The 27,296-nt window shown below is 56.8% G+C and overlaps 1 protein-coding gene across 4 annotated transcripts; it reads right to left on the bottom strand.

The window, feature by feature from the left end:
* Positions 1 to 2,005: 2,005 nt before the first annotated feature.
* Positions 2,006 to 27,296, bottom strand: CARD10 (caspase recruitment domain family member 10). 4 transcript variants are annotated; one of them, XM_034777099.1, is made up of 22 exons: positions 26,231 to 27,296; positions 24,117 to 24,338; positions 22,777 to 22,914; positions 22,010 to 22,335; positions 19,054 to 19,236; positions 17,777 to 17,851; positions 16,987 to 17,142; positions 16,764 to 16,889; positions 16,245 to 16,442; positions 15,914 to 16,060; positions 14,767 to 14,882; positions 13,282 to 13,322; positions 12,500 to 12,617; positions 12,054 to 12,234; positions 10,750 to 10,873; positions 10,133 to 10,373; positions 9,752 to 9,821; positions 8,830 to 8,920; positions 7,727 to 7,903; positions 5,441 to 5,562; positions 4,609 to 4,724; positions 2,006 to 2,996 (listed from the first exon to the last, which is right to left on the bottom strand). In XM_034777099.1, exons 1-22 carry the CDS (start codon positions 26,235 to 26,237, stop codon positions 2,789 to 2,791), a joined length of 3,183 nt encoding a protein of 1,060 aa, XP_034632990.1. In that variant the 5' UTR covers positions 26,238 to 27,296; the 3' UTR covers positions 2,006 to 2,788. The 4 variants fall into 4 exon arrangements, with proteins under 4 accessions (XP_034632990.1, XP_034633005.1, XP_034632999.1 ...); XM_034777114.1 differs by having other exon boundaries at positions 7,745 to 7,903; XM_034777108.1 differs by lacking the exon at positions 26,231 to 27,296 and adding an exon at positions 25,787 to 25,921.

Genomic DNA, 27,296 nt, shown 5'->3' with positions numbered 1-27,296 from the left:
CAGGGATTTCCCTACATCCCGTACCCCCCACACTCCCCGATCTGCCTCCCAACAGTCAACTAGTTATAGGCAGTGTTGCCAATTTAGTCATTTTCCACCCCATCCCCCTGTAAATTCCAACACCTCCTCTAATTTCAATTCCTGGGGAAAACAGTGTGTGGCTCACAGACAGCCCCATGGTGCCAATGCTCCAGGCAGGGCCGGCTCCAGGCACCAGCCCAGCAAGCAGGTGCTTGGGGCAGCCAACGCAGAGGAGCGGCATATCCGGCTCTTTGGCAGCAATTAGGCAGCGGGTCCCTCACTCCCTCTTGGAGTGAAGGACCAGCCGCCGAATTGCCGCCGAAGACTGAAGTGGGGGCAGTAGAGCTGCCACAGATTGCGATCGCGGCTTTTTTTTTTTTTTTTTTCCTTCTTTTTGCTGCTTGGGGCGGCAAAAACCCTAGAGCCGGCCCTGGCACCAGGAGCTGCACTGGCTGCCTGTTAGCACTTGGGTGCAGTGGAAGGTGTCGGTTTTGACCTCTAAAGCCCTCAGCAGGCTGGGTCCTGTGGTTCTGTCACAACTGCACTCAATGGCGGCACTGGAGCGACCGTCTCCCTTGCTTCAGTGGGAGGGGGTTGCTAGCAGGGCAGTCTCCAGGAGGAGTCACCCTTGGGCTGGTCCAACAGAAGTCACTTTGCAAGAGGCACGCTGGTGGCAGCAGTGGCGTCCCTGGGATGGGTGGGGTGAGGGTTCTGAGGGGAGTAGAGGGGGCACGCATCTGGACAAGGGTGATGTCTCTGGCTAATGCTTGGGCTACATCCTGTACTGTTGTAGGGCCGCTCCGGGAGGTTGCTCTAGATTTTTGTGGCTGTAGGTAAAGACGCAGGCACTGATGTAAGAACAAATTACCTCATCCCAGGGGAGCTGTGAGGATCAGCGGGTTCATCTTTGCCCAGGGCTGGAAAACCACAAAGCACTAGCTCAGGGCTAAGCGTCATTATGGGGACACAAAGGGGACTTTGGCATTGTCTAGCCCATCCTCTGCCTGGGCCCATTTCCCACATCCTGCGAAAGCAACAAGCATTCAGCCTCTGCCGATCTCTGCCTCTCCCAGCCCACACTGTCCCAGTCCTGGGGACATACAGACCTGCATCCAGGGCTGTCCTCCCTTCATGCTGCTCCCCATCACCCCTAGCATGGGGCTGTGCAGGGGGGCCCCAGGACTGCCTGGCCCACACTTTTCTCCAGCTTTGTGTCTGCCTGCACATACCAGCTCCAGTGCTGTCCATCCTCCTTTTCAACCTCTGCAGGTCCCCCAGCACTCCCCAAGCATCCAGCTTCTCCCAAGTGAAGAAGGACTCCGCAGCTCGGCCAGCAATTGCTCTGCAAAGCAGCCCTGGCACCGATGGGGGGAGGGCTCTCCAAGCTAACCGCACGCCTGAGAGTGCTGTCACTCCCAGAGGGGTGCTTCTAACGCCAGGCATGCTCCCAGGAGTGTGCTGCACAGACACTGCCTCCTGACCCCCTCCACTCCACTCCTCTCCTTCCTTCCCTTCATGTCTGTCTCTTCCCCACTCTGCTTCTCTGTTCTCCCTTTCCCCTCAGCATGTGAGAGGAGGGGGCAGGATGGGGGGGAGGGGCTGGATTTCGGGCACAGCCGGTGCCAGCTCCAGAGTCAGAGCGGTGGGGTGAGCACAGCCTCTGTTCGAAGGGTGAGGCAAGCCCCAGCCTTCCAGCAGCCCCACTGCCTCTCCCCTCTCCTATTGTTCCCCTGGAAAAGGACCCAGATGGTGGAGGCCCCAGACTCCCGGAGGTAACCGGAGCTACAGGGACGAAGGCTCTGGGAGAACCAGGCAAGCGCCCTCAATGTTCCCAGAGAGGGACCAGCTGCCTGAGTCTGTGCTGGAGAGAGAGCTGGGAAGGCTGTGCAGGAGAGAGAGCATTTTAGGAGACATATGAGGTAGGGATAGGAGAGAAATCCCCCAGCACTCCAGGCCAGCTGTTAATGCAAGCAGCAGCCCCTCCTCCGTTCCCATTATAAATGGTATTTAATTCTCTTTTATATACAGGTTTCCAATTAAAAGGGTCCATTAATAATTTATACACCATAAAGATTACAATTGCCACCCACTGAGGATGCCTGACAAACCCCGCGTAGTGTCACTCCGCCTGTGGCGGGGCATGTGTACCACCTCCGCTTCCATCGGGACATCAGCTGAGGTAGACAGGATGCCAGAGAGAGCCGTGATGGGGAGAAGGAGACAGGGTGGCAGGGGAATGGAGCAATCAGAAGGCGCACACACACACACACACACACACACACACACACACACACACACACACACACACCCCCTCTCTGTTCCCCTCTTGTCTGATTCTCCAAATGACTGGGCCATACAGAGGGTCGGGTGCCAAGAGCACTCCTGGAGGAGCAGCGGCTGCAAGCTGTGAGGGGATTCTTGGTGGGAAGGGGAAGGAAATGCCTCCACTAAACCTGGACATGAGGGGAAAGGAGTCCGAGTCTGCATGTTACCCCCACCCTGGCCAGTCTCCAAGCAGCCTGAAGTGGGCCCAACTCCCTGACACATGAGGGGCCACCTTGTCCTTCCAGACCTCCACTGATGGCAAGACATCCCACTGCATCCAATCAGGGAGAAGTGGCACACTGTTTCGGAAACAGTTTGGGGATGAAGGAAAGAAGCCAAGTGTGCTCCAGGCACCACCCTTGGGAAAGGAACCTAGCGCCCCACTCCTCCACATGGAGCCTCCCGACATGAAGACACGGCCCCAGCTCTGCCAGGTGTGGGATCACAGCTCGCCATCCTCAACCCACACGACCTTGTTCTGCTCCTGGAAGATGCAGCGCCGCACTACTTTCACCAGCTCCTCAGCGTGGCACCAGGACTGGGCATCCACACAGGCCCACGAGCAGGGCAGGGCGTGGAGAGCCTGCTCAGCGCTCTGGCAAAGCTTCACCACTTCAGAGTCACGCTGGCCTGGCTTCCGCAGTAAGCTCCTGACAGAGAAAGGGAAACAGCCATAAACATCACCCACCCAGAGAGCTATGGTACCTCAGTGTACCACAGCCAGCGCTCCCGCCCCTTCCCGCCAGTGACTCACCCCCACCCAGGCAGCACTCCCACCAGTGGCGGAATACTCTGGCCCCGCCCCCTGCTCCTCCTCTCCCCGCCCCTCCTCTCCCCTTGGGGCCCCCACCACCTGCTCCTCCTCTGCCCACTTCACCTCTTCCCCCAAGGGCCCCAACCACCCGCCACTCACCCCTCTCCACCCCTGCGTCCGGGACGCCCCCGCCCACCATTTGAGGAGCAAGCAGCAGGCAGGGATGCCTTGAGGGAAGGGGCAGAGAGGCATGAACGGCGGACAGAGGGATGTCAGGGGAGCAGGCTGACTGACCGAGCAGGAGTGGGACCTGAGATGGAGTGGGAGTGGAGCGTGGGCAGGGTCTCAGGGGAAGAAGGTTCAGTTGGCAGGGGGGGCTTCAGGGCAGAGCCACGGTCTGGGCACTGGTGGCCTAGGGTTGCCAATTCTCCCAGTTTTGCTGGGAGTCTTCCAGAATCAGGCTCTATCTCCTGGAGACTACTGGAGCCAATCTGGGAGATTTTAGGCTGCTAAAAGTCCGGTGGCGCAGCGGGGCTAAGGCAGGCTCCCTACCTGCCCTGACCCCACTCCACTCCCAGAAGCAGCCGTCATGTCCCTGTGGCCCCTGGGCGGGGGGCAAGAGGTCTCTGTGCGCTGCCCCCGCCCCCAGCACTGACTCTGCAGCTCCCATTGGCCGGGAACTGCAGCCAATGGGAGCTGCGGGGCAGTGCATGGAGCCCCCCAAAGGCGCTGACTTCCCCTCTGCCCTGTGGGTGCCCCGCCCCCTGCTTCTCCTCTTCCCCCTGAGGCCTGCCCCCTGGTCAGAAACCAAATCCCAGTGAGCATATTGCCCCCCACCCCCAGCGGGCTGAGTCACTGGCCCGAGCCCCTCTTCTCCCCTCCCCATGTGCAGAGCTGGCCCGAGCCCTGCCACTCCCCCTGAGCCCCTTTTTGGCAAAACTGAGCATTTGTCTCATTTGCAGTTGGCAAGAGCAAATGGGACAAATGCCCAGTTTTGCCAAAAAGTCAGGATGTTTGGGGCAGGGCTTAAAAAGAGGACTGTCCTGGCCAAAATGGGATGTATGGTTACCCAAGGCTGTAGTAAGAGCCACCCAGGGAGTCAGGCAGCTGTGTGGAGCCCCAGACCCCCCACCCACCCTGGGCGGGATGCCCGAAAGCAGCCCCTGGCCCGTGTCCCTGCCCTTCTGGGCATGCTACCCAGGGCAGGTGGAGGATCCAGGGCTCCCCACAATGGCTCAGCTTCTGGCCAGGCAAGGGGGTGGGACTTGGAGGAAGGGGAGGAGCAGGGGGCGGGGCCCCATGGTGGGGGGGGAAAGGTTCTTTGTGCCCAGGGCCCCAATAAAACTTAATCTGCCTCTGGCTCCTGCCCCCCCCCCCCCCCCAGACCCCCCCCCCCCCCCCAGGCACCACCCCCCCCCCCCCCCCTTTGCTCTCTCTTTGAGCATGGGCCAGAGTCACTCTTTTTCCATGGTATGACCTCTGCTAGTCCTCTGAAGGACTTTCCGTACCTGAGTCCCCTGACGTTCTTCTCGGTGACCTCCACGTGGATAATGATGGGGTATATTTCACTTTTAATTAGATCCCTCACCCTCTGGAGGCCCAGCTCCAGCAGGCAGTGTTTATTCTGCAAGGAAATTGCATAGATTTACTGATTTAAATGGAAAAGAAATAACCCAAAGTCCCTGACAGTTACATTAAATCAAGCCCCATGCTGTGAGATATCATTGCTTTTCCAGTAGTAATTCCATTACATGTGGATTTACAGTTAGACCCAAGAGGGAATCAGAGAATTAAAGAGCAGGGTCATTTGATACATAAGAGGCTGTGTGTCCAGCCTGGCCAGGGGGCCCTCCTAGCTCCTCCCTCCCCTCATGCATATGCAGCGTGCATCTCCAGGCCTTCCAGGGCTTCCTCCACAGAGCCCATGTCTTCCTCATTCCGCCCCCTCTTGGAGAAGGTGAGGAAGGTGCTGGGATGGAGCAAACCCCACTGATTAATTAGTGCTTAACATAATTAGCATTAACATCTGTTGCTCCCCCTTTGAACGGGGCTTGATGTGGACTCCATAAAGGGACCAGACCCGACGCTTGATGGAGCCCTGGAGTCTGATGGAGGAAGCTAGTGGCTGGAGAACTCCTTTGAAGGTTCCCAGCATCCAAATCATTGACTCCTTTCCTTCCCCCTACTCTCCTCCCCATTAGTGGTCTCTTCCCTTCCTCCTTCTCCCCCATTCAATAGTCCCATCCTCTTCCTAGTGTCCGTTAGGATCTCCCGTCCCTGCCCCATCCCCACTACCACCCAGCAGACAGTGTCCAGAAGCTGCTGCTCTCCGCTCAGCACCTTGCCGATGCACTCCCGGATGGTACGGATCCTCCTGCTCTCCCTCTGGTCCTGGAGGGAACCTGGAGCCACGCAGTTCTCGTGGGAAGGGGTAGCAGCTGGCTCGTCATTAGCCAGGGTCTCTGCAGAGGGAGGCAGAGCGGATTGGCTGTGACAGATTTGGCAATTTTGTGCAGTATCCTAGACAAGCCTTACTGAAATACGTTAAACCTCATTGAATTAGGTTTCAGTATCCTAGGCGTTCATTGTGTTAAAAATGCAGCTGTTTACCAGTTATTGTGGGGTTGTATTTAATGCCTTTAGGACACATGACTCATGTAAGCCCTGGGAAGTGTTATGAGCATCACAAGACTCCTTGAAACAATATGCCAGACAAACCAAGTGGGATCCCTGGAAAATACTTGGGAGGAGGGTCCTGAGAAGAAAGCCACTGTGGGCTGATCACCTGTTACGCGAGGACAAGATCAGAGGCCCAAACTGGATACGAGAGTGACTCACAGATCCATTGGGGGGGACGGGGGACACTTGTTCTGAACTAACAGCTGTTATGAACTTGTTATCACAGGGGAAAAACCCTTGGTGGGATCTGAAAGGCTGCTCACCAGCCAGAGCCCTTGTCAGCTTATTAGCAGGCACGTCGGTTCTTTTCTTGTTTTTAATGTTTTCTCTGTAATGCTCTTACTTTAAGAATAAGTGTGCTTGCTTAGGAAGAGCTGTGTGGTAACTTAGCTGTGGGTAATCACACTGAGTACAGCTTCTGAGGAAGGAAGGCAAAGCTGGCTTGCTGAGGCACTCTGCCTTGCTGGGGATATCACAGTGTAGGCAGGGAGCTGTGCAGCCTGGAAAAACCCTGGTCAGAAGGGAGAGAGCTGCGGGTCTCTGCCCAAGAGAGGAGCCAGGAGCCTGGGAGTGGGTGGACCACAAGGGGGAATACAGGCGCAGTTGCCTGAATTGTGGCATTGGCTATGTGGAGGGACGATGCCCATTAGACCCACCTTCACCCTGGGCAGGACTTTCATAGGCGCCCCAACGCCACAGTGTGGTGTGAGAGTGGGGTCAAAGGGGTGCAGGACAGGGCACTCACAGGATGGCACACAAGCTGCACAAGTCACACGGCTCGTGAGTGGAGCTTGGCAGAACATTTTCTTTCAAAAGGTTCCTTTGCAATCGAAAATGGAGATTTTAACCCTTTCCCCCCCCCCCCGCCATTTTTTTTAATTTTCCAGTTTGGACATTTCTGAAGGGAAACACCAACAAAAAAGGGGTGGCGGTGATGGGGAATTAGTTCCCATAGAAATTTCTTGCGGGAAAAGAAATTGCTTCCCAACCAGCCGTCTAATCAGTAAAACAACAAAAACGAGAGGGAGAGACGTCCTTACGGGAACAAGAGCGAGCGCGCAGCGCTGCGTCTGGTTACAATGGTCACCTGGAGGCAAGCGAGGAAGAGACAGAGCTAGCAGAGCTCACAGAGCTGCAGTCCTTCAGGCCAAAGGCAGGGGGCTCCCTGGGAAGAAAGCTATGGACAATATGCAGGAACCTGCTAGAACGACCACCATCCAACCAAAGGAAGATGCTCCAGCCAGACCAAGAGACTGGCTGGGTCCCTGGTGGCATGGAAAAGCTCGGGGGGGAAGCTGGCCCTCCAGCAGTCTGCAATTGCCTTCAGCCAAGTTTATGACGGGAGGCATCAGGTGTTTCAGAGAGGCCAAGCAAAATGGGACACTAGCTGGTTAGAAATGGCTGAAAGATGGGGCAGGATGGTGCAGCTGCTGGGTGGGAAGAGCCAGAGACCATTGCATTGGCTGATGAGGAGGATATTGAGGCATCTTTCCCCATCCCTGAAAGACCTGTAAGTGCACATCTCAGATCTCCTGGGTTCTTAGACAGCTCCCACACCTGACTGGAGAGGGCCTCCCATGGGCATGGATATCACCAACTCTAGAGATAGGAATGACCTATCATAGGTGCTGGAACTAGGGGTGAGGGGTGCTGTCGCATCCCCAGGCTTGAAGTGGTTTCCATCATATCCAGGGTTTACAGTTTGGTTCAATGGCTCTCAGCACCCCCACTATACAAATTGTTCCAGCGCCCCTGCGACCTATCTTCAACATCATCAAGACCCTCTCCCTGGTAAGTGGCTGCAGATTAGCGGGAGGAAAAAGGCAATCTTCCCCCAAAGAAGGGCCATGTGATTAGCGCAGGAACCAGGACTCAGCAGAGCTGGGGTCTGTTCCAGGGGAGGGGTGACTCCACCACACACTCCCTGTGGGATTCTGGGTAAGTCACCTGATTGCTCCTGCTCACCAGCTGGGCACAGGTGAAAGTCCAGGCGCGAGGTAGGCAGGTCAAGCAGGTTCCTGATGAGCCTGGGTGCTATGCAGTCAGGGGAGAGCACCACCGGGCGAGGGGCCTGCACCACCAGGGGACGCACGAGGCTGTAGGGCTTTGGGCTCCTGTCTGGGTCTGGAAGACATGTAGGTGAGTGAACAAGAGCTAAGAGCTGTCAGCAGCACAGAGATTGTTCCTTTCTCCCCAGGTCATGCCCATTCCTGCCACATGCACCCCCGCCCCAGTACATACAGCCACCCAACCCCCTACTACACCCACTGTCAGACCCACCTGTCACCCAAAAGCCACCACCCCGCCACTGCCCCCGACCCACCACACCCCCCTATCACCACCACCCCGCTGCACCCACTGCCAGACCCACACCCATCCGCCTGTCACCCCAACCCCACTGCTTCCCCCAAACCCCTCCCAATCTCAGCCTGGTAGGCCACGAAGCTGCCCAGCCCCACTTCCTGATCACTGTGCAGGGTCAGGGCAGTGACACACACAGGGCATCCCCCCAAGGGAGAGGAGTGCATCAACCCACTGCCCCCTGCAGCCCTCCGAGTCCCACAAGGAACCTGCTGGCCAGGCTGTCTGCCCTCGACCTATGATAGTGAAGATGGAGCTGTGGGGAGTGTTTCCAGCTCTCCCAGGCAGGGCCGCACAGAGGGGGGGCAAGTGGGGCAATTTGCCCCAGGCACCAGGCCCAACAGGGGCCCCGCGAGCCCTGGCCCAGCAGCGGTCTGGGTCTTCAGCGGCATTTCGGCGGCGGGTCCTTCAGAGCTGCTGAAGACATGGAGCGACTGAAGGGCCCCCCGCCGCCAAAATGCCGCCGAAGACCCGGACCGCCGCCAGGTGAGTGCAAGCACTGCAGCTCCCCCGCTTTGCCCCAGACCCCCTGAATCCTTTGAGCGGCCCTGCTCCCAGGCAAAGAGCCACAGAGGGGTCACATCAGGGACCCCCCAGGTATTATTCACAAGGATTGACTTTGTCCCCAAGGGAGCCCCTTCCCCTAAGGGGCGGTACCAAAGAAGGGCACAGACAGAGCAGCAGCTCACCTTGGCAGGGGTCCAACAGCAGCTGCCGCGGAGGCTCCCCAGGCGGTTTGGATTTCACCAGCCGCAGCTGGCCCAGGGTCCGTTTCTTCAGCTGAGGAGAATGGGGGAGAGACCAGGGACACAACTCTTCGCTCCGCTGCTCTCCACCGGCACAGGAAGGGCTCGCATTGGAAGGGAGACGGGCGGGGGAGGCACGGAGGCCCAGACCGCAGGAGGTTCAGGGGCTCCGTTTAGAGGAGTATGCAAAGCTCAGAGCAGCATTTCAGGCCTCTCCATCCCAGCCACCTTTCCATGCCCGCTCCCTGACATGAGGCACTCCCCTCACCCCCACACAGCAGAGCGCTGCCTGCAGAGCATTCCCCCAGGCAGGCCGAGACCCAGCCTGGCACACACAGCCCCACAGAGCACCCAGACCCCAGGGAAGCGAGAGACGAGACTCCAGCTCTTCCAGACCCAGCACTGCAGACCTGCTCTTCGCACCCAGCCTGGGGAGCTAACACTGGTACTTCCATGCTCCAGCCACGGGACAGTAGACGGCATGGTCCTGACTGCTCCTCCCATTCCCACAGCAAGTAGGGGGCTCGGACAGCCTCCAGCAAGGTGTTTTCCTCTCCCCTTCATTCACCCCACAGCATGTTTCAGTGGAGGTGAGAATCCAGGCACAGGGCACACTTGGTCAAATGAGCATGTAATGCCACGCTGGGATTGACCCTAGGCCCTCTGGAGCTCAAAGCATCAGCCACTACTACTAGAGCCAACAGCCCCAGCTCTGCCAGCCAAGCCTGCAGCAGGCTCATCCACCCCTATATGTCCCCATCTAGCGATGGACAGGACACAGAGTGCCACACTGAGTGAGTGCAGATTACAGGCACTGCAATTCCCCCCACACACACACTTCCCACCACTTTCTCCTCCAGCTTACATTACTTCTGCAGCCCCTCTGCCGGCCTGGCACTTGGCCTTTCTCCTGTACCTTCAAAAGCTGGTGAGCCCTGGGAGGAGAGAGATTACCATCAGGTAGCTACAGAATCTGAAGGGGGCATACCCCACTGAACCCACAAAGCTTTGTTAGAACATCAATGGGAGGGGATATACTCTATCACCCCTTCTCTTGGGGGTGCCTACATGCCACGGTGAGGGGCCCTGTGATATGACCTTGAGAAGCTAGACAGCCTGTACTCCTACAGAGCTGCTGGGAACCCAAAGGCAAAAGGGGGGAAGACAAACTCTCCTTCCCCACACCCAAGACCCCAAAGAGAGGGCTTTCCCCGCCAAGGACTGCAGCTCCCTATGCCCGCATTACCTGCTGTAATTAGGCACTGTTCCCTTGTCCAGGTCCCGCAGTGTCAGGGGGTCGACGCGGGCACAGTACCACTCCAGCCGCCCCTTGTGCATGGTGTCAGTGACGTGCAGAATCTCCCGACACTTGACGCACAGGGAGTAGGGATCAGACTGCTCCAGGAGGGTCAGATTGGTACGCATATAGAAGGAGTCTCCAGTCACTTGCTTCCCTTCTTCTAAGGCCTCCTTGAGAGGCTGGTACCCTGGCACAAGAGAGACAGAATGAGATTCACCACAACCCAGGCCCTTCTCCAAGGGACACAGGTAGGAGCGATGTTGGCAGTCATCGCTGGAACTTCTGGGCCTCTTGTACAGTTGTGCTACATGAACTGGTATTCACAGCCACATGGGCCTTGGTGTGAAGACAAAGCCTGGAACTGAACGAACATGGCGATTCTCCTCTGAGGCAGGATGAGGGGGTCTTATGGTAGGGAGGGACAGAGCCCAGGACTTGGGTTGGTCTGGGCTGAATGGACAAGGAGGTTGAATTCCCCATCTCACCCTGGAAGGGAAGGGGAGCTTTTACCCCATTGACGACCATCATTACGCCCAAGACAAGCGGCAGCCACAGGAATTTACCATGCACATCAGGCAAAAAGATGAGACCAGCTGGGTCATCCCAGTGCAGCAGGCTCAGGTAAGCTACCTCCCGTGTGCAGTTTTCCAGGGACAGCACCTGTCCATTCGGCAAAGTCCCCCTCAGCTGCCAAGGAAAGAAGGATAGGAGGGAGAGGTAGTGACAACAACAGGACACACAGACCAGCTTGTGCCATTAGATGATAGGCCTTCCTTCTCCACTTCCCAGCTCCCTCCGCCCAGCGCCCCAGTAGGGCTAAAGGACAATTGAGAGCTTTGGAAGGGACTGAAATCGTCATGATGCAGGGCTTAGCCCAGCCTCTAGCCAGGGGGAAACCATCCCTGACAGCAGGATACCCTACAGCTGCCTACTACAGAATTTCTTGCACCTTCCTCTAAAGCCTCTGCTGCTGGCCTAGATGGCTCACACCGGTCGCCAATGCTCTTCATATTGTGCTCCCCTCTGACTGTCGAACCTTATAACCCCATGCAGCCCATGGTGCTTTGGGCTCTGATGTTCATACAGCCATAGAGTTTAAGGCCAGAAGGGACCACCAGAGCATCCTGTCTGACCTCCTGTGTATCACAGGCCACCAGCACCACCCACCCTGTTCTCCAACTAAGCAGCATCAGGTGCTGTTAATACTCAGATGGGAGACCACTCAGGTACTGGACATTCAAGAGGAGATGTTCTTCCCTCCTAGTCACTATCCCAGCATGGAGCCATGTTGCTGGAGGTGCGTGTCAAAGGTTGTAAAAGAGTGTTTTTTCCAAGAGCAGGGCTGTTCATTCAAGTGGCCTGGCCAAACTGCAAGTCAGGTAATTATATTCTGCCAACATAAATACCCCAAGGCACTTCCACTGGAGCAGTTCTTCTCCACATAACTTCCTACAAAACATGGGAGTTGTCACTGAGGCAGAATGGCTGCAGTGGGGAGTGAGCCAGCCTTGGAAGTGCTTTGGGACCTGCAGGATGGCAGGCACTAGGGAAATATATGGTGGTATTACGGTCCCAGTATTGCCATTGCCCCGACTGGAAGATACTCTACAGCCACTCATTCCAGAAAGATTCAGTATCTAAACAGACCTGTATTGATATGCTCACTACCATTATATTATTCAACCACTCGTTTCTGTGTGCCGCATAGGCAGGGATTGGCTCCCGGTGAACAAGGGAGACAAAGCAGGGACTCAAGCAGTGCAGAGACTCAGTTGTTTATGTTGTAGTTGTAGCCGACTTGTTTAATAAATGGCTGCTGTTTAAGTTGGACTGTGGTTCCATATAGCGTGACAATCTCCAGACTCACCTCTAGGAGCCGGCAGCCCTCGCGCAGTCCTGTACTCTCAGCTTCTGAACCTGGCTTCACCCACTGGACATAAATCCCTGTTCTGTTCCCGCCCAGGATGGAGATGTCCCCTCCAAGCCCCCTGTGCTGGGGCACTGGGTTGGTCAGGTGATCCATGCTAGACAGTTGCACCACCAGGGATCTGGTGAGGGAGAAAACAACAATGGGAAATTCAAGCCTATTGTCTTTGCAAGGAACTGTGTCCCTCCTCTCATCCCATCAGAAAATGGCCCTTCCAGATAGGGCCATGGTCACATTTGGGAAAGCCCAGAAATGACAGAACGGGGAGACCACCCCAAGACAGGGAGTGGTATCCCCCATTGCCTCAGTGTTCAGGAGATGAAATCCTTCACCTTCCCCAGCACCAAGCCTAACCCAAGGATGAGTCAATGAAAGGAAAGCACCACCTGATGAGCTCCTTCTGGTCAGAGATGGCGGACAAGCAGATCTCCGACTTCACCCTGGTGCATGCACTGCTGGAAAGGGAGGAGAGACCGGTCGATGAAACAGTAGTGGTCACACTCCCTAGAAAAGAGAGAGGGAGAGTAGAGAGCAAGTCACTACTGACGACTGCATAGACACAGAATTCTGCAGGAGCCCAGCTCAGAGTCTGTCCTACCTACAGGGTGTTTGGAGTGAGATAGGTAAATTGTGGATGGAAGGAGGGCTAGAACCTGCACTGGGCTCCTGGGCCAGGACTCTGAGTACAGGCAACTCCCCCCCACAGGCCAGGGGTTGACAGCAGAACCCAGGTAGCCTGTAACCACCCCGCTGGAGAGCCAGAACACTAGACCGTGCCACAAATCCAACCAGCCCCGAGATATACAGTGGGACATGCTCTTGAGAGTTACAGCCCGTCACCAGGAACCGATAACAACCCGAAGTTGAAGCATTTATCTCTTCCCATTCCTACCCCTCTGACTCTGAATCGAATTCTCCATCAATAAAACCCTCTATAAATTACATATACCAGACCAGAATATCCTAAAAGCTCCGCAAGAGACAGGCGGGCCCTCCAGAGACTGCTACTGTGGCTGACGGGGGAAGCGTGGGGCAATGGTGCCCCCCAGTGGGCGCACAGCCTTGCAGCTTGCTTCATTGATGGAAGGCACTGGCGCCGGCTCCCTGTCCCCTCTCTCCCTTGTCTCTCCCCTCACGTAGTTCCCAAGAAAGTCATGATTGCGGATACCTGTGATGTCCTCCATGCTGCCAAAAGACCCGCAAGACAGGCTGGAATGGACAGAGAAACACAAAGGGGAATCACCAGGCAACAGTGTTTCTAATACCAGTGTCATGATATGCACCTGCTATGCCTGCGTGGCTCCCCACAGCAGCTCCCCTACAGCCTGTGCTCTGCACCATTTCCCCAGCAGCTCCCGCCCAGTGCCAGCACTCCCTCACCCTTCCGAACGGGCACCCTCCCACACTGCAGCCAGGACTGCAACCCCATTTCTCCCAGCAGCTTGGGCTTCCTTAGTGGTACCTTCCCACCCCACAGCCAGCGCAGCCCGTCCCTCTGCTCTCCCCCAACCCCACACAGCCAGCACTGCATGACCCTTCACCCCACACAGCCAGCATGGCCCGCCCGTCCGTCCGCCCTCTACCCCACGTGGCCAGCATGGTCCACCCCTCCACTCTCCCTCCGCCCCACACAGCCAGCACAGCCCGCCCCTCTGCTCTCCCCCCGACCCTACACAGCCAGCACAGCCCACCCCTCCGCTCTCCCCCAGGCCCACACAGCTAGCGCAGCCTGTCCCTCCGCTTTCCCCCCACCCCACACAGCCAGCACGGCCCGCCCCTCTGCTCTCCCCCGACCCCACACAGCCAGCGCGGCCCACCCGTCCGCCCTCTACCCCCACGTGGCCAGCATGGCCTGCCCCACACAGCTAGCACTGCGCAACCCTCTGCTCTCCCCCAACCCCACACAGCCAGCGCTGCACGACCCTCCACCCCACACAACCAGCACAGCCCGCCTGTCTGCTCTCCTCTGCCCCACACAGCCAGAGCTGCATGACCCTCCACCCCACACAGCCAATCCAGCCCACACCTCTGCTCTCTCCCGACCCCACACAGCCATTGCCTGCACCTCTGCCCTCTACCCCCACGTAGCCAGTATGGCCCACCCCCCCCCCCCCCCCCCCCCCCGCCCCACACAGCCAGCGCTGCACGACCCTCCGCCCCACACAGCCAGTACAGCCTCTCCACTCTGCTCTTCCCCACACACATCCCACGCTGCCAACACCCTTCCTCTCAGAGACACCCTCTCAATGAGCAGTCAGTGCTCTTGCGCCCTTGAATGTTGGTGCTCCTCTCCCCAGCAGCTGCGCTCCTGCATCCTTCCCTCCCTCCCAGCCAGCACTCCTGCACCTTGCAATGATTCTCAAATTTTTGGCAGCCAAGAGCATGTTTTCCTAGTCTGTGAACTGTGTGCTCCGGCACATACTTTCCCAGCTCATAGTTTACAGGACAGCAGTACCTCGGCGCTCCCCTCAGCCATCACCTCTGCCCCTGCCTGTACAGCATCCCTTGCTGCCAGAAGCTGGGGCTGAAGTAGCTGCTACGTCCCCTCAACCGGGGCCCCTGCCTGTGGTGGCGCCTGCTGGGGAGGCTGGAACCGAAGCGATCTGGAAGGGATTTCAGTGAGGTACAGAAGGGCCAGGACTCCATGTGTCACCTTTTGAAGGGCACGGATCCATCTTCCCGCTGCCGTCGGATGATGGAGCCAGCACAGGGCGGGAAGGGGAAGGTGGAAAGGCGGTTAATGTCCTTCTCGCTCTCTGGAGTCACCTCCTGAACAGAGCAAGAGAGACACCATCTTGCACCACACCCACCATTCAGAGCTCCCCTCAGCCCAGTGCCAGGGGCACCCCCATCCCGCTCCTTTTCGGGTGGGTCGCCTTCAGACCCCAGCCAGAGCTGCTGGCACCACATTCCTGTTTAGCGTAACCAGATGTCCCAATTGTATAGGGACAGTCCCGATCTTGGGGTCTTTTTCTTATATAGGCTCCTATTACCTCCCACCCCCTGTCCCGATTTTTCATATTTGCTGTCTGGTCACCCTATTCCTGTTCAGTGCCCATTTGTTCTCCACCCCTGCCCTGTTCCTGGGGGCTCTGCCAGGGCTTGCCACCCCAGGAGACGGGGGAAGGGTCTCTGCAGACATGAGACAAGATGCTGCACCTCACTAAGTCCCCATCCCTTTGCAATCTGTCCGACAAGTGGCGTGGTCCCAGCCGAGGCCGTGGGTAGGTCTGATGGGGGGGATGTAAAAGAAATACCCGTCAGGTCCTCATATTCATCCTCCACTGTAACACAGAAGGGATGAGCTGTAAAGGCAATGGGCACAAGCAGAGCAAGAACTCTGTGTAATTAACCCATGGAACTTGCCACTGCAGGATATTGCCAAGGAGTAGGAGTTTCTAAGGACCGGGGTGAAATCCTAGCCCCATTAAAGTCAATGGGAGTTTGAGTTCAATGGAGCCTGGATTGCCCCCATAGCTTTCTGTGTGTGACTGAAAATAACATCCACAGTGATACTAACTAGGGACCCAGGTACAAGAGCTACTGATCGCTGTGCCCAAGAGTAGTGAGCACTTAGGGGCACTGGTGGGTTTTGGGGAGCTGGTCTGCTCCCCAGGAATGAGCCCCCTCTGAACACTACACTGGGAGCTCCTGGGCTCTGCTCCCAGCTTTGATACTGACCCACTGGCTGACCTCGGGCAAGCCCCCGCCCCTCTGTGCCTTGTGAAACGGGGTCACGCCAACACGGACCCGCTCTGCAGAGGGGCTTCAGGGTTTAGGCTAAGGCCCCCTGCTCTTACCATGCTGTGGTGTGTGGAGTCCCCTGGAAAGGTGATGGCGGGGACACCCAGAGTGTCCATGACTCCATTCCCCAGGGGAGAGGGGTTATCGCTCAGGCTCCAGGTGCTACTTAAGTTGGAGCAGAGGGAGTAGGAGGAGGTGCCCACCTAAGAGAGAAGGAAGGGACCCAGTGAGAAGGTCATTGGTCCCCTCTATGCCCAGGCCCTTTGGACACCCCTCAGCTCCTCCCTTCTTCTCTTCCCGTTCCCTTTCCACTCAGGGTCTCCTCCCCAGCCTCCCCTCCCTCAGGGTCCTTTCCTTCTACATCCCCACCCGCTCCTTGTCACTCACCGTCATGCCCACATCCCGGTTGCCTTGGCATTGCTGCAGCTGTGCCTCCAGAGTGCTCTCCACACCCTCCGCCTGGCTGAATTTGCTCCGAAGCTCATCTCTCTCCTCCTCCAGGGCCCGAACCCGTTTGCGGTACTGGTCCTTCTCGACCAGGCTCTGGGAGTACTGCAGCTGCACCCTATCTCGGCTCTGGATAGCCTGCAGGGAGAGAGTCAGATCCCCAGGCCAGAAAGGATCATTGTGATGCTCTAGTCTGCCCTCCTGCATAACACAGACCACAGAACCTTCCCCGGAATAATTCCCGGAGCAGATCTTTAGAAAAGCAGCCAATCCTGACTGAAAACTTGCCAGCAATGGAGAGAGCACTAAGGGTGAGAGGGGAAGAGGTGACTATAGGCCTCAGGCACGCAGAGTTAGCCTCCTCCCGGTGGAGGCTAGAGAGGACTCTGGGGGATCAGGAGTGGAGATTCAGCCCCTCTCCTACTGGGGAAGGGGACTCTGGATGGGAGGACAATTCACCTGATCCCTCTCCTTCTCGATCTCCTCCAGCTGAGACAGCACCGTGTTCATCCGGTGTTTGTACAGATCACAATCTTTCTGCAGAGTCCGGTGCTTCAGCTGCAGGTTCTCCACCTCCTGCAAGTACTGGGGACAGGAATCAGAGTGTCACTCCTACCCGGGGGCAAATATCCCTGCTCCAGAGGGCCCCGCTCTTCAGCTGTTCCGGGGGAGGAGGGAATACCTTATCCCTTAGTTCCTCAGCCCACTGCAGCTCGTTCTGCATGGAGTGGAGCTTCTGGCACAGCTCCTGCCGTTCATCCTGTGCTTCCTTCCAGTCATGCTCCAGAATGTCCAGGAGGATCCGCTGGGAGCCCGGCGCCTGGGCCTCACTCGCTGCCTAGGAGACGAGAGAGCGGAGTAGCCTAAACACAGGCACCAAGGGATGCTCCCAGCTAGGGGCAGCTTCAGGCTCATCTGCTAAAGGGGCTGACAATTGAGTGTTGTTATGGTCACCTTTATTACAGCAGCACCCAGCTGAGATCAGGGCCCTCTTGTGCTAAGCGCCTCCCTGAAGAGTTCACGCTCCAAACAGACAAGGGAAGGGTTATTGTGGAAAACTGAGGCACAGAGAGATCAGGTGACTTGCCCACAGTCACACACAGAATCTGTGGCAAAGCCAGGAAATGAACCCAGGTCTCCCCAGTCCCAGTCCAGTGCCTTAACAAGCCTGTCCCCTGAGTACTTAGTGCAGGAGCAGCAGAAGGTCCCTAAAAGTGTCAGGGGGGGCCGCCGGCATCTGAACTGTGGCCCCACCCCTTCCCTCTGAGGCCCCACCCCCACACCGCCCATTCCCCTGAGGCCCTGGTCCCGCGCTGCCTCTTCCCCCGACCATCCCGCCCACCACTCGCTCCTCTCCTCCCCTCGCCCACAGTCACTCGCCCTTACGGCCGGTAAAAAATGGGGAGGCCATGGCCCCCTGGCCCGCCCTGTTCAGGTTCCCCTGACTTAGCATAAAGGTCCTATTACCTCACCTCAGGTGTGAATCTGCAAACCTGGACTGCTAAGGATCCTCCGAGCACCAAACCAGAGACAGGGACCAAGAGAATCTGAGGGTTCGATTTTAGACAGGGACCTTGTTGCTGTTCAGAATTCAGCATGGGTTTAGTTTGCTATTCCGGTATGCCCTTGGGTGTTGGTCCTTCTATCCCATTGTCCTGGGGGCTGTTATTCTGTCATGCTTGGTGCCAGCTTCCCTTTCTAGTCTGGTGTCTCTGGCTATAGCCTCTGCTTATTGTTAGACTCTGTAAATAAATCTGAGCTTTGTATCGGTTTTCCCCACCGTGGAAACAGCTGTATTGAAAACACTCCCAAATGGAGGAGAGCAGAGTCTAGGCTGACTGCCTTCAGCACTGCTCAGTCCCAGAGAGGGACACAAGGAGACAGCTTCAATGGGCTGAACACCAGAACGAAGAGCAAAACTGGTGACGGGCAGAACCTAATGCCAAACCTCCATACTGCAGAGATCCACCCTGCTGCATGGTGGGGCCGGCTGGTCAGAGGATGCCACCGGGAGCACCCATGCGGAGATCAGCCTTGGAATGGGAGCTGAGTGACTCTGAGGAAGGATTTCGAGGAGGGGATGGGAGCTATCTTGGAAGAGAGAGGCTGCTCCAGGCATATGGGGTGGTAATGGTGAAGCAGCAGAGGAGGGAAGGGAGATGTAGAGACTCAGAGCAGAGCTGGCAGATCTGCAAGGGGGATCAAACTATCTCTCACTCCACACTCCTTCCATCCAGTTTCTACCCAGTAACCCTATTCATCCCTCACCATCTTCCCTCCTTCCACTCCACTCCCTCAGCCCCTCCGGCTCCTCCTTAACAACATGACCCACCAGGGGGCTCAGCACTACCCCTAGTTTCTTCCATCCCTACCTGAAACATGGGGGTGGGCCTCAGCCCCTCTCTCAGTCCAGAGCCCTTCCCTATTAGGGTGAGACCGTGTCTATGCAGGACATAGCTCTCAGCCCCCCTGGCAGTCTAGCCATGGAGGAGTCAGGGTCACCCAGCCTTCTCTCAATGGCGGATTAGGGGGTTGTGGGGCCCTGGGCCAGAGCAAGTGGCAGCCCCTCCCTACCCCTTCTGCATTCCCCCTGTCCATCTTCTCTCCCTCCTGCCCCCCGGTGCCCCCACTCGCTGGCAGGAGCACAGGGCGGAGTGTGGTGGGGCATGGGGGCACCCATTTTTCCAGGGGCCCCGTTGGCCCAGTGGCTAATCCACCAATGCGTCTCTCCCTTTGCCCACGCTGGTACCTGCAGCATGCTCTGCAGCTCCTGGAGTGAGGCCGTCAGCCTCTGGTTCTCGGCCTGCAGCTCAGGCACTGTGTCAGGTTGACCCCGTTCCTCTGCCTCTCGCTGGGGCCCAGCGGACGCATGTTTCCTCAGCAGCCTGCACTCTTCCTCCAGGCTGCTAACTTTACATTTCAGCTGGTCCACCTGGGGCAGGGAGAACAAAGACAGCCTCACGCCCACCGCCTCTGCCTTAGGTGTCATGGGGCGAAGCGGAGAGGCTGGCACACAGGGAGAGGGCTTGGGAGTAATGAGAGTAAGGGCTGAGACAACACGGTGGGGAAAGCTTTGTACAACTACAGGGTCTGGGGGGATCTCTTCTGACTTAGCTCTCAAGTGAAAGGGGTTTGGTGGGCGACACAGAGTAGGCTAGGTCTGTACCAAACTGTGAGCTCCAGTTTAAGTGACTGCCACTTTTGTATTGTAACGGTCATATTGTATTGCAACCTCCATTCTGCATTAGAGCATCCATTTGGTAGTAGGTGCTTGGCACCTAGTGGAATGACTCTGTGAAGCTAAAACAGAGCAATCTAGCGCCATCAGCTTTCATTGTCTCTCAATGATCGGCCAGCCCCTGGAGCAATGACCTCTCTGCACAGCAGTGGGACTGGCGAGGAGGAGCTGGAATTTCCCAGCTAGAGCACATGGCTGGGAGAGCTGCAGTTTCTTCTGCTGGCCATCTGACCAAAGAGAATAGAGGCTATATTTCAGAAAGAGGGTTCTCTGAGCAAGGCCCCATCCATCATCAGAAGACCAGGTTAAGGAGGCAGGAAGGGCTGACTAGTTGAAGTATGCTGACCAAACCCAGGACTCACAGACAGGGGGAGATCAGAGTTGCATGGCTGAGTTCTGAACTATTTGTTATTTTCCAAAAATCTGTGACTCTTGAGCGTGCTTTGTTAAGAGTAAAGTCTCTGTGGCTAAGAAATTCCCATGCTAAACCCGTGTTCCTTGTTTTTCTGCCTTTCTTTTGTCGTCTCTGAAGGGGTTAATCAAGAAACCAGAGCTTTCATAGTCTGGTGGGCTCTGGGGAAATGTATCTAAGCAAGTGGTGGTGGGGGGAGAACGGACGACTCAGGAGGGTGGAGCACTGGTTCTGGGGTCTAGGCAGCTGAACTGCAGGATCCTACCGCCCAGGAAAGGTGTCAGACATGGGGTCTGCACCTAGGAGCATGACCGAGGGTATGTCTACACTACAGTAGAAGACCCCTGCCTGGCCCAAGTCAGCTGACTCAGGCTTGCTGGATTGGGGCTGTGGAGCTATAAAACTGCACTGTTCACATTTTGGGCTTGGGCTGGAACCTGGGCTTGGAGATCTCACGAGGTGGGGAGGATCCCAGAACCCAGGCTTCAGCCTAAACCTGAATATCTACTGCAATTTTAGAGCCTCGCAGCCCAGCCTGGCAGCCATGGTTGTTTTATTGCAGTGTAGACATACCCTGAGAAACCCAGAGCTAGGGACTGTGACCAGTCACTACCCAGGCCCAGGGAGGTTAGCAGCACATGGGATCCAGCGGTTGGGTCCACTCATCACATCCTGGTGTCCATCCAGAGAGGGGGACTGGGCCAGACTGTGACCGTGGGTCTCACCCTACTCTCTGATGGGTATTTGTCCATATTACCAAACCCACAAACAATCCAGCTGCTTGTGCTCAGAAGAGGCCTAGGATTGCTATAGCAGAGGGATGCTGGTCAAGAGTGAGGGACATGGGCATGAGCTGTGTGGGGATCCCAGGGCTGAAAGAGCAGAGTGTGAGCAGGGCTGGAGTGAGGTGAGGGCCCTGCCCTAGAATAGCAGGGGGGCGGGCAGCACCACAGGGAGGGGCATCGGCAGGGCTGTGTGGGAGCCTGGCACTGGAACAATCCAAGGAACAGGTGTTACCAAGGACAGGGTTGTAAATAGGTGAACTCAAGGTGCAGCCGTCCTATTTGAGACAGAGGAAGTGGGTGTGTAATTGCTGGAGGTGAAAGCATGGTAACCAGGGCACGTGTCATGAATTCCTTCTCCCTGGCGTCATCTGAGGGGAGTGGAGGTGTAGGGTGGGCTCTGTGCCCGGCACCTCAGTAACCACACCCAATGCCAGGCAGTCCAGAGCACCTCGCACAGATACACCCAGAGCCTAGTGCACACACACAGCAAGACACCCACGCTCCCTCCTACAGAGAAATGGATATGGACATTATGTAAGTGGAGAGAATAAATATAACACCAACCCACACAGAGCAACACCCAGAGAACACACAGTACACACACAGCAACATGCAGAACACCACAACAAGCATACACAACACAGATTACACGTACAGACACGCTGACAGAGCAATGGGTGATACACATACATACTAAAACTCACCATCACATACTAATATGCAACTGAACACACACATTTTCAATGAAACACTAATACCCACAACACATTAAATACACAACCTCAGCCACTAGCACACATACACTCATTCATTCCCCCCCCCCAACACCCATCCTGCCTGCAGTACCAACACAGAACGTACACACTCACCCTTCCACCCCCCACCCCCACCCCCCGAGGGGCAGGGCCGGCTCCAGGCACCAGCCCAGCAAGCAGGTGCTTGGGGTGGCCAAGGGGAAGGGGTGGCACGTTGGGCTATTCCGCAGCAATTCGGCAGCAGGTCCCTCTCGGAGGGAAGCACTTGCTGCCGAATTCCCGCCGAAGAAGAAAGCGGCGCGGTGGAGCTGCCGCTGGAGTGCCGCCGATGGCGATTGCAACTTTTTTTATTTTTTTTTTTCAGCCGCTTGGGGCGGCAAAAACCCTGGAGCCGGTCCTGCCGAGGGGAATACCCATCACACCCTAGTCTGCAGCCTAACCCATGCCCATGCTCAGTAATAAGCACTCCTCTCACCCACTAACCGCCAAGCGCCCACTTTCCCACCCTGCCATACCACCAGCTGCAGGTCCCGGCTCCGCAGCACGGCCAGGTTCTTCTCCTCACACAGCTGTGCATAGCGCATGGCCAGCATGTAGTTCTCATCCTTCAGCCGCAGCAGCTCCATGCTGTTGGAGTCCCACTCCTCCCGCAGCCTCTGGCATCGCTCCTGCACCTTCAGCAGCTCCTGCAGCCGCTGCCCCAGCCGGGTCTGCTCCTCCTCCAGGGCCTGGTTCTTCACCTTTAACTGGTGCTCTCTCACCAGGTGCTCTTTCCTTTGCGCCCTCACCTTCTTCACCTCCAACATGAGGAACTGGGTCAGACCTTCGGGGCCCTCCTCATCTGGAAGAGAGAAAGGCAAAAAGTTCCTGGGTGCTGAGACAGGGACAACTAACACCCTCTCTTAGATCTGAGACACAGACTTCTCAGTCACTCTGTACCCCCAAACCAGGGTTCAGGGTGCCGCGGTTCCTGGTACACACAGGACTCTTCCCAAGCCAGGGTACAGCATGCCTGGTTCCTCACATACCCTGGGCTCTCTCCGACCCAGGATTCAGGGTCCCGGGATCCTCACACACGCAGGGTTCTCCCTGACCAGGAGCTCAGGGTGCCTGGGATCCTCACACACACAGGGCTCTCTCCAACCCGGGATTCAGGGTGCCTGGGGTCCTCACACACACAGGGCTCTCCCCAGGCCAGGGTTCAGGGTGCCTGGGTTCCTCACACACAGGTTTCTCTAAGCCACTGCACAGCTGGGGAGGGAGAAGGGGGCTGCGTCTCTACCTAGGATCATAGAGCAGCGCTGTGCTGGTTCCCTCCCTGTCAGCCGGATAAAGTGCTCTGGGTAGTAAAACTCCAGGGATTCTAGGAAGGCTTCATAGCCTCGCTTTCCTCGACATCGAAGGATATCCATCAAGTGTCCTAAAAGAGACAGAGCAACACAGGAGCAAGGCACTGCTAAACCCATGAGCAACCAGGTGTAATGACATCACTGTACCAAGGAGCAAATTCACCAGTTTCCCCCACTTTTAAGATCAGGGCAGTAGGGAACAGGGTGGGACCACTGGCTATGGGGGCAGTCGCTTGAGGGAATGGAACGGGGTGGCAGCACTGGCTGTGGGGTGGAGTTGCTGTAGGGAATGGGGCGAGAGTGCTGGCTATGGGGGTGGGGAAGTTGCTGCAGGGAACAAGTTGGGAGCACTGGCTGTGGGGGAGTCACAGGAGGGAATGGGGTGGGAGTGCTGGCTGTGGGGGGGTTGCTTTAGGGAAAGGGACGGGAGCGCTGGCTGTGGGGGTGAGAGTCACTGTAGGGAATGGGGCAGGAGCACAGGCGGGGGCGGGGAGAGTCGCTGTAGGCATCGGAACAAGAGCGCTGGCTGTGGGAGGGTCGCTGGAGGGAACGAGGTGGGAGAACTGGCTGTGGGAGGGTTGCTGTGAGGAACGGGGAGGAAGCATTGGCTGTGGGGGCGTTGCTGGGCGGGGGAGTCGCTGTAGGGAATGCAGTGTGAGTGCTGGCCGTGGGAGGAATGCCTGGAGGGTACGGGGCAGGAGCGCTGGCTGGGGGGGGTGGGGTGTCACTGTAGGGAACGGGGCAGGAGTGCTGGCTGTGGGGGGGTATCACTGTAGGGAACGGGGCGAGAGCGCTGGCCGTAGGGAAGTTGCAGGAGGGAATGGGGCGGGAGCGCTGGCTGTGAGGGGGTTGCTTTAGGGAAAGAGGCGGGAGCGCTGACTGTGGGGGTGGTCGCTGGAGATAACAGGGCGGGAATGCCAGCTGTGTGTGGGGTGGTCGCTGGAGGGAATGGGGCAGAAGCGCTGACTGTGAGGGGGAGAGTCACTATAGGGAATGGGGTGGGAGAGCTGGTTGTGGAGGGAGTCGCTGTAGACATCGGAACAAGAGTGCTGGCTGTGGGGGGGGGTCGCTGTAGGGAACAGGGTGGGAGCACTGACTGTGGGGAGAGGTCGCTGGAGGGAACAGGGCGGGAGTGCTGGCTGTGGGGTGGGATAGTCACTGTAGGGAATAAGGATGAGGGAGCAGTGATGGTGGGTCTCTCCACTGAGTGGCAGAGGTGTCTTGGGCAAAGAAGGGCTCCACACACCCACTGTGACAGATTGCTTTCTCCTACCTGTGCGATTGCTCTTGTATGGGAACCTGCATGAGCTCAGCACCTCCTCCTCATCCTGCTCGTCTATCACACGGCACTGGCGCAGGTAGGGCGTCAGCTTTGCTGGGTTCAAGGACCGGGTCAGCTCGTGCCGCACACTCTCAATCTTCTCCCACAACACCACCTCCTCCTCCTCCTCCTCCTCTGCGGGGCTGTCAGCCTGTCCTGGTGCATCCTCAGGGCCTGGAAAGGGGAAGGAGAACTTGTGTTGTGACAGTGGGGAGTCATGGACATGGAGCAGCACTAGGGGTCAGCTCTCCAGGCCCAAATGGCAGGTCAATCATCTTAAATACCAGAACTGTCCAGAAGGATCAAAAGGTGATCACCCACCATCAGAAATGGAGGGTGAAAGAGAGGCCACCCAAGACAATCTGCCACCTTAGGCAAAGCTCACCATCTCCTCTGCAGCTCCCAAGGTGCGAATGGAATCATCCTTTGCTAAACTGGGGGCTAAATGATACCGAACAGCACAGCAAGGGTGTCAATTTGAGAATTCAGTAGGAGTTAATCCAGCAAGAACAAGGCTCATTATCTCTACCCTGTTGCACTTGGGGTAATTAGAACACGAAGCACCTGGCAGTCTTCCTATCAGCTAGAAGGCCCTGGGGGAAAACGTTGTTGCAACTAATGTTCTATTCTGCATCTGTGATTAATTTATTTGTTTGGAGACAGAATTGTGCAGAAGAGGAATTTAACAGCAGCCCCTGAAGGGTGTGCCAGCTCCTAAACTGGTCTGCGGAGCTGGCGCTGGGCATAAGTAGACTAAGCAATTGCTTATGGCCCGAGCAGCTCAAGGGGGCCTCCTATTCCCTTTTTATTATGAGAACTTGCCTGCTTTTGTATTGGGGGGGGGACTCGAAAATATTCCTGCTTAGGGCCCCCAATGGGCAAGCATTGGCATTGCTGGTTTGGCTGCTGGGTTGAACTCTGCTTCCTGGAAATTGATTTGAGAGTTTGAATTACCCACTCATTAAGGAAATCCAAGCGGGGGCCCTGCGACTGTTCAATATGCAACCAGCTTCCTGACAGGCAGTCACAGCAGTAAGACTAAGGCTAGTTCTGGAGGCTGAATTCCCTTTCCCCGCCTCCCCCATGACCTCCTCCAGGTAGGGCTGAGCTGAACTGCTCCAGGTGCCAGGGGAGGGCAGCGTGGCGTCTATAAAAGCATTGTCTAGTCTGAGTGAACAGGGAAACTGAATTTCCTTCTCCCGTCCCCCATTTCCTCCCCTCCACACACACACAGCAGACCTGGGGGAGGAGGGTCTTCCCCACTGCACAAATAGCAATGTGCAGCTCCATAGGCGGAGGCGAGGTGCCTCCAGGGCAGGGCTGTGATGATGCCCTAAGTAAACTCCGTGAATCACAGAAAGCAGCCAGCCAACAGAGCCATTAAATCATCTAGCACCCCCACACACACACACCCCCCTGCCAATGCATGTTTGTCCTGGCACAGGTCCATTTGCTAGTGGTTTGTACAGTCTGCCTTTAAAAGTCCTAAATGATGAAGATTTCACACATTCTCCCCCTCCCCCTGCACACACACGCACACACAATTGTACTAGTACAAGAACACCACACACTAACATCTCCCTTCGCCTGACACTTGCCCACGGCTGTCAGGGCTCTTTTACCTATCATGCCAAAAGGACACTGTCAGAGCCAACCGCTGGATCAAACTTCTGCTCCCGCAAATTCCCCTCTGCCTTCCCAATCTGAGCAGCAGGAGTCCCTGTGTCTCAGTCGTCTCCTTTCCAAGTGCCTAATCTGGGCTGGGAATGGAGTCTGGGTGGGATCTGGGACTCATGCTCCTGCTCTGGTTGGCTGACCCTAATTTCTGTCACACAGCAAGAATCTAGTCTGGATTGTATTCCCCGGGGCAGGTTTCTGATCGTATCACAATCCCAGCAGGTGTGTCCCAGGCCCTTCCCCGCCCTGTCTCTTTCGCAGTCCCTTAGTCCCCTGATGGCATAGTGTGCAGAGCAACACACTCTAAGCTTGTGAACAGTGTCTAGTCACAGCCTATCCCCCCTCCCAACTTGACAAACCGATACAATGTTAATATAAGACAAACTCACCCCTCATCCCGTTAAAAGGGACCTCGGCCCCCTACCAGACAGCTGCTTGTGCCCAGCCCTGGTAGGAAGACAGCGTGCCCTGGAGGTCGACAAGCGTGGGCCTGTGAGGGGAGTTGCAGAGTCCAGAGCCCCAGCACTGAAAACTGCTGGCCCCTTCCAGTTAGCGCCAGTCCTTCAGCTGATGGCCGATGCCACAGTGCCAGCTAAGGAGAGCAATCGCTCAGGTAGCAGGGTCCCAAACCACTGGAGCCAGCTGCTTCTCGCCTCCCTCTCTGCTGCCTGCCTTTCTCTCCTTCTCCCTCTCTCTCTCACCACTCCCAATACACACCTGGCATGACCAGGCAACAGTGGCGAGGCAGATTTCCTTTTCAGGAATGCAAGAAGGCCTGAGCAAAAACAAGTGCTGACACCCCTGCTTCCTGCCCAGGAATGCGAGCTGTGAATTCCCTTCTGAGAGACGAATCCGGCCAGGTGGGTGGGGATGGGGGTGTAAACCTGACCTCTGGGCTGGAGAGAGAGCGCTTCCAGCTCAGGGCTCCCTTTCCTCCGGAGCCAGGCAGCTGACCTGCCCTCCCTCCACAAAGCCTCTCGGTGCTCTTCACCTGGCCAGCCGCCCCAGCGACTCTCTGGCAGGATGTGTGTTGTTTTGTGGCATGCCCGTATCTCCCGTCCTGGCACTTATGTCACTTGACATTCCTGTCGAGTCTGGGTGCTCAAGCTTTACGGTGGCAAAGGCCGTGCTGGCAGCTTCCCAGGAGCCTGTGGGCTGCACCTGATCTGCACCTCCAGTAGCATTCCCTTGGCAGAGAGAGACTGAGGCAGCGTTCGGTGTCAGGGTGCAGCAGCAGCAGCTATCAGCTCTGTCCAGACCCTGGGGTCACTAGGAGATGGAGAGGGGCTGTATTTTAGAACTCAGTAGGTTGCATGCTGCGCATCCAAGGCGTGGAGCCAGACAGACCCCATTCAGCAGTGGCTAGAAAGCCCCCTGCCACTGCCAGCGCTGAAGGGGCCTCAGAAGCCTGGCCTACCAATGGAGTGGCTGAATCCAGGCATCTCTCTTACGCTT

The sequence above is a fragment of the Trachemys scripta genome, chromosome 1, assembly GCF_013100865.1.
Source record: "Trachemys scripta elegans isolate TJP31775 chromosome 1, CAS_Tse_1.0, whole genome shotgun sequence".
Classification (NCBI taxonomy): Eukaryota; Metazoa; Chordata; order Testudines; family Emydidae; genus Trachemys; species Trachemys scripta.
The sequence above is the reverse complement of the archived record's forward strand: the minus strand, read 5'-3'. Positions and strand labels throughout refer to the sequence as shown.

What these genes read in the sequence shown, in the direction of transcription:
- CARD10 (XM_034777099.1), bottom strand. An exon ending in TCGAGAAGGAGAGGGATCAG is followed by an intron (nt 16,443 to 16,763) that starts GTGAATTGTCCT and finishes CTCTCCCTGCAG; the next exon opens with GCTATCCAGAGCCGAGATAG. An exon ending in TCCGGGAGTGCATCGGCAAG is followed by an intron (nt 4,725 to 5,440) that starts GTGCTGAGCGGA and finishes ATTTCCTTGCAG; the next exon opens with AATAAACACTGCCTGCTGGA.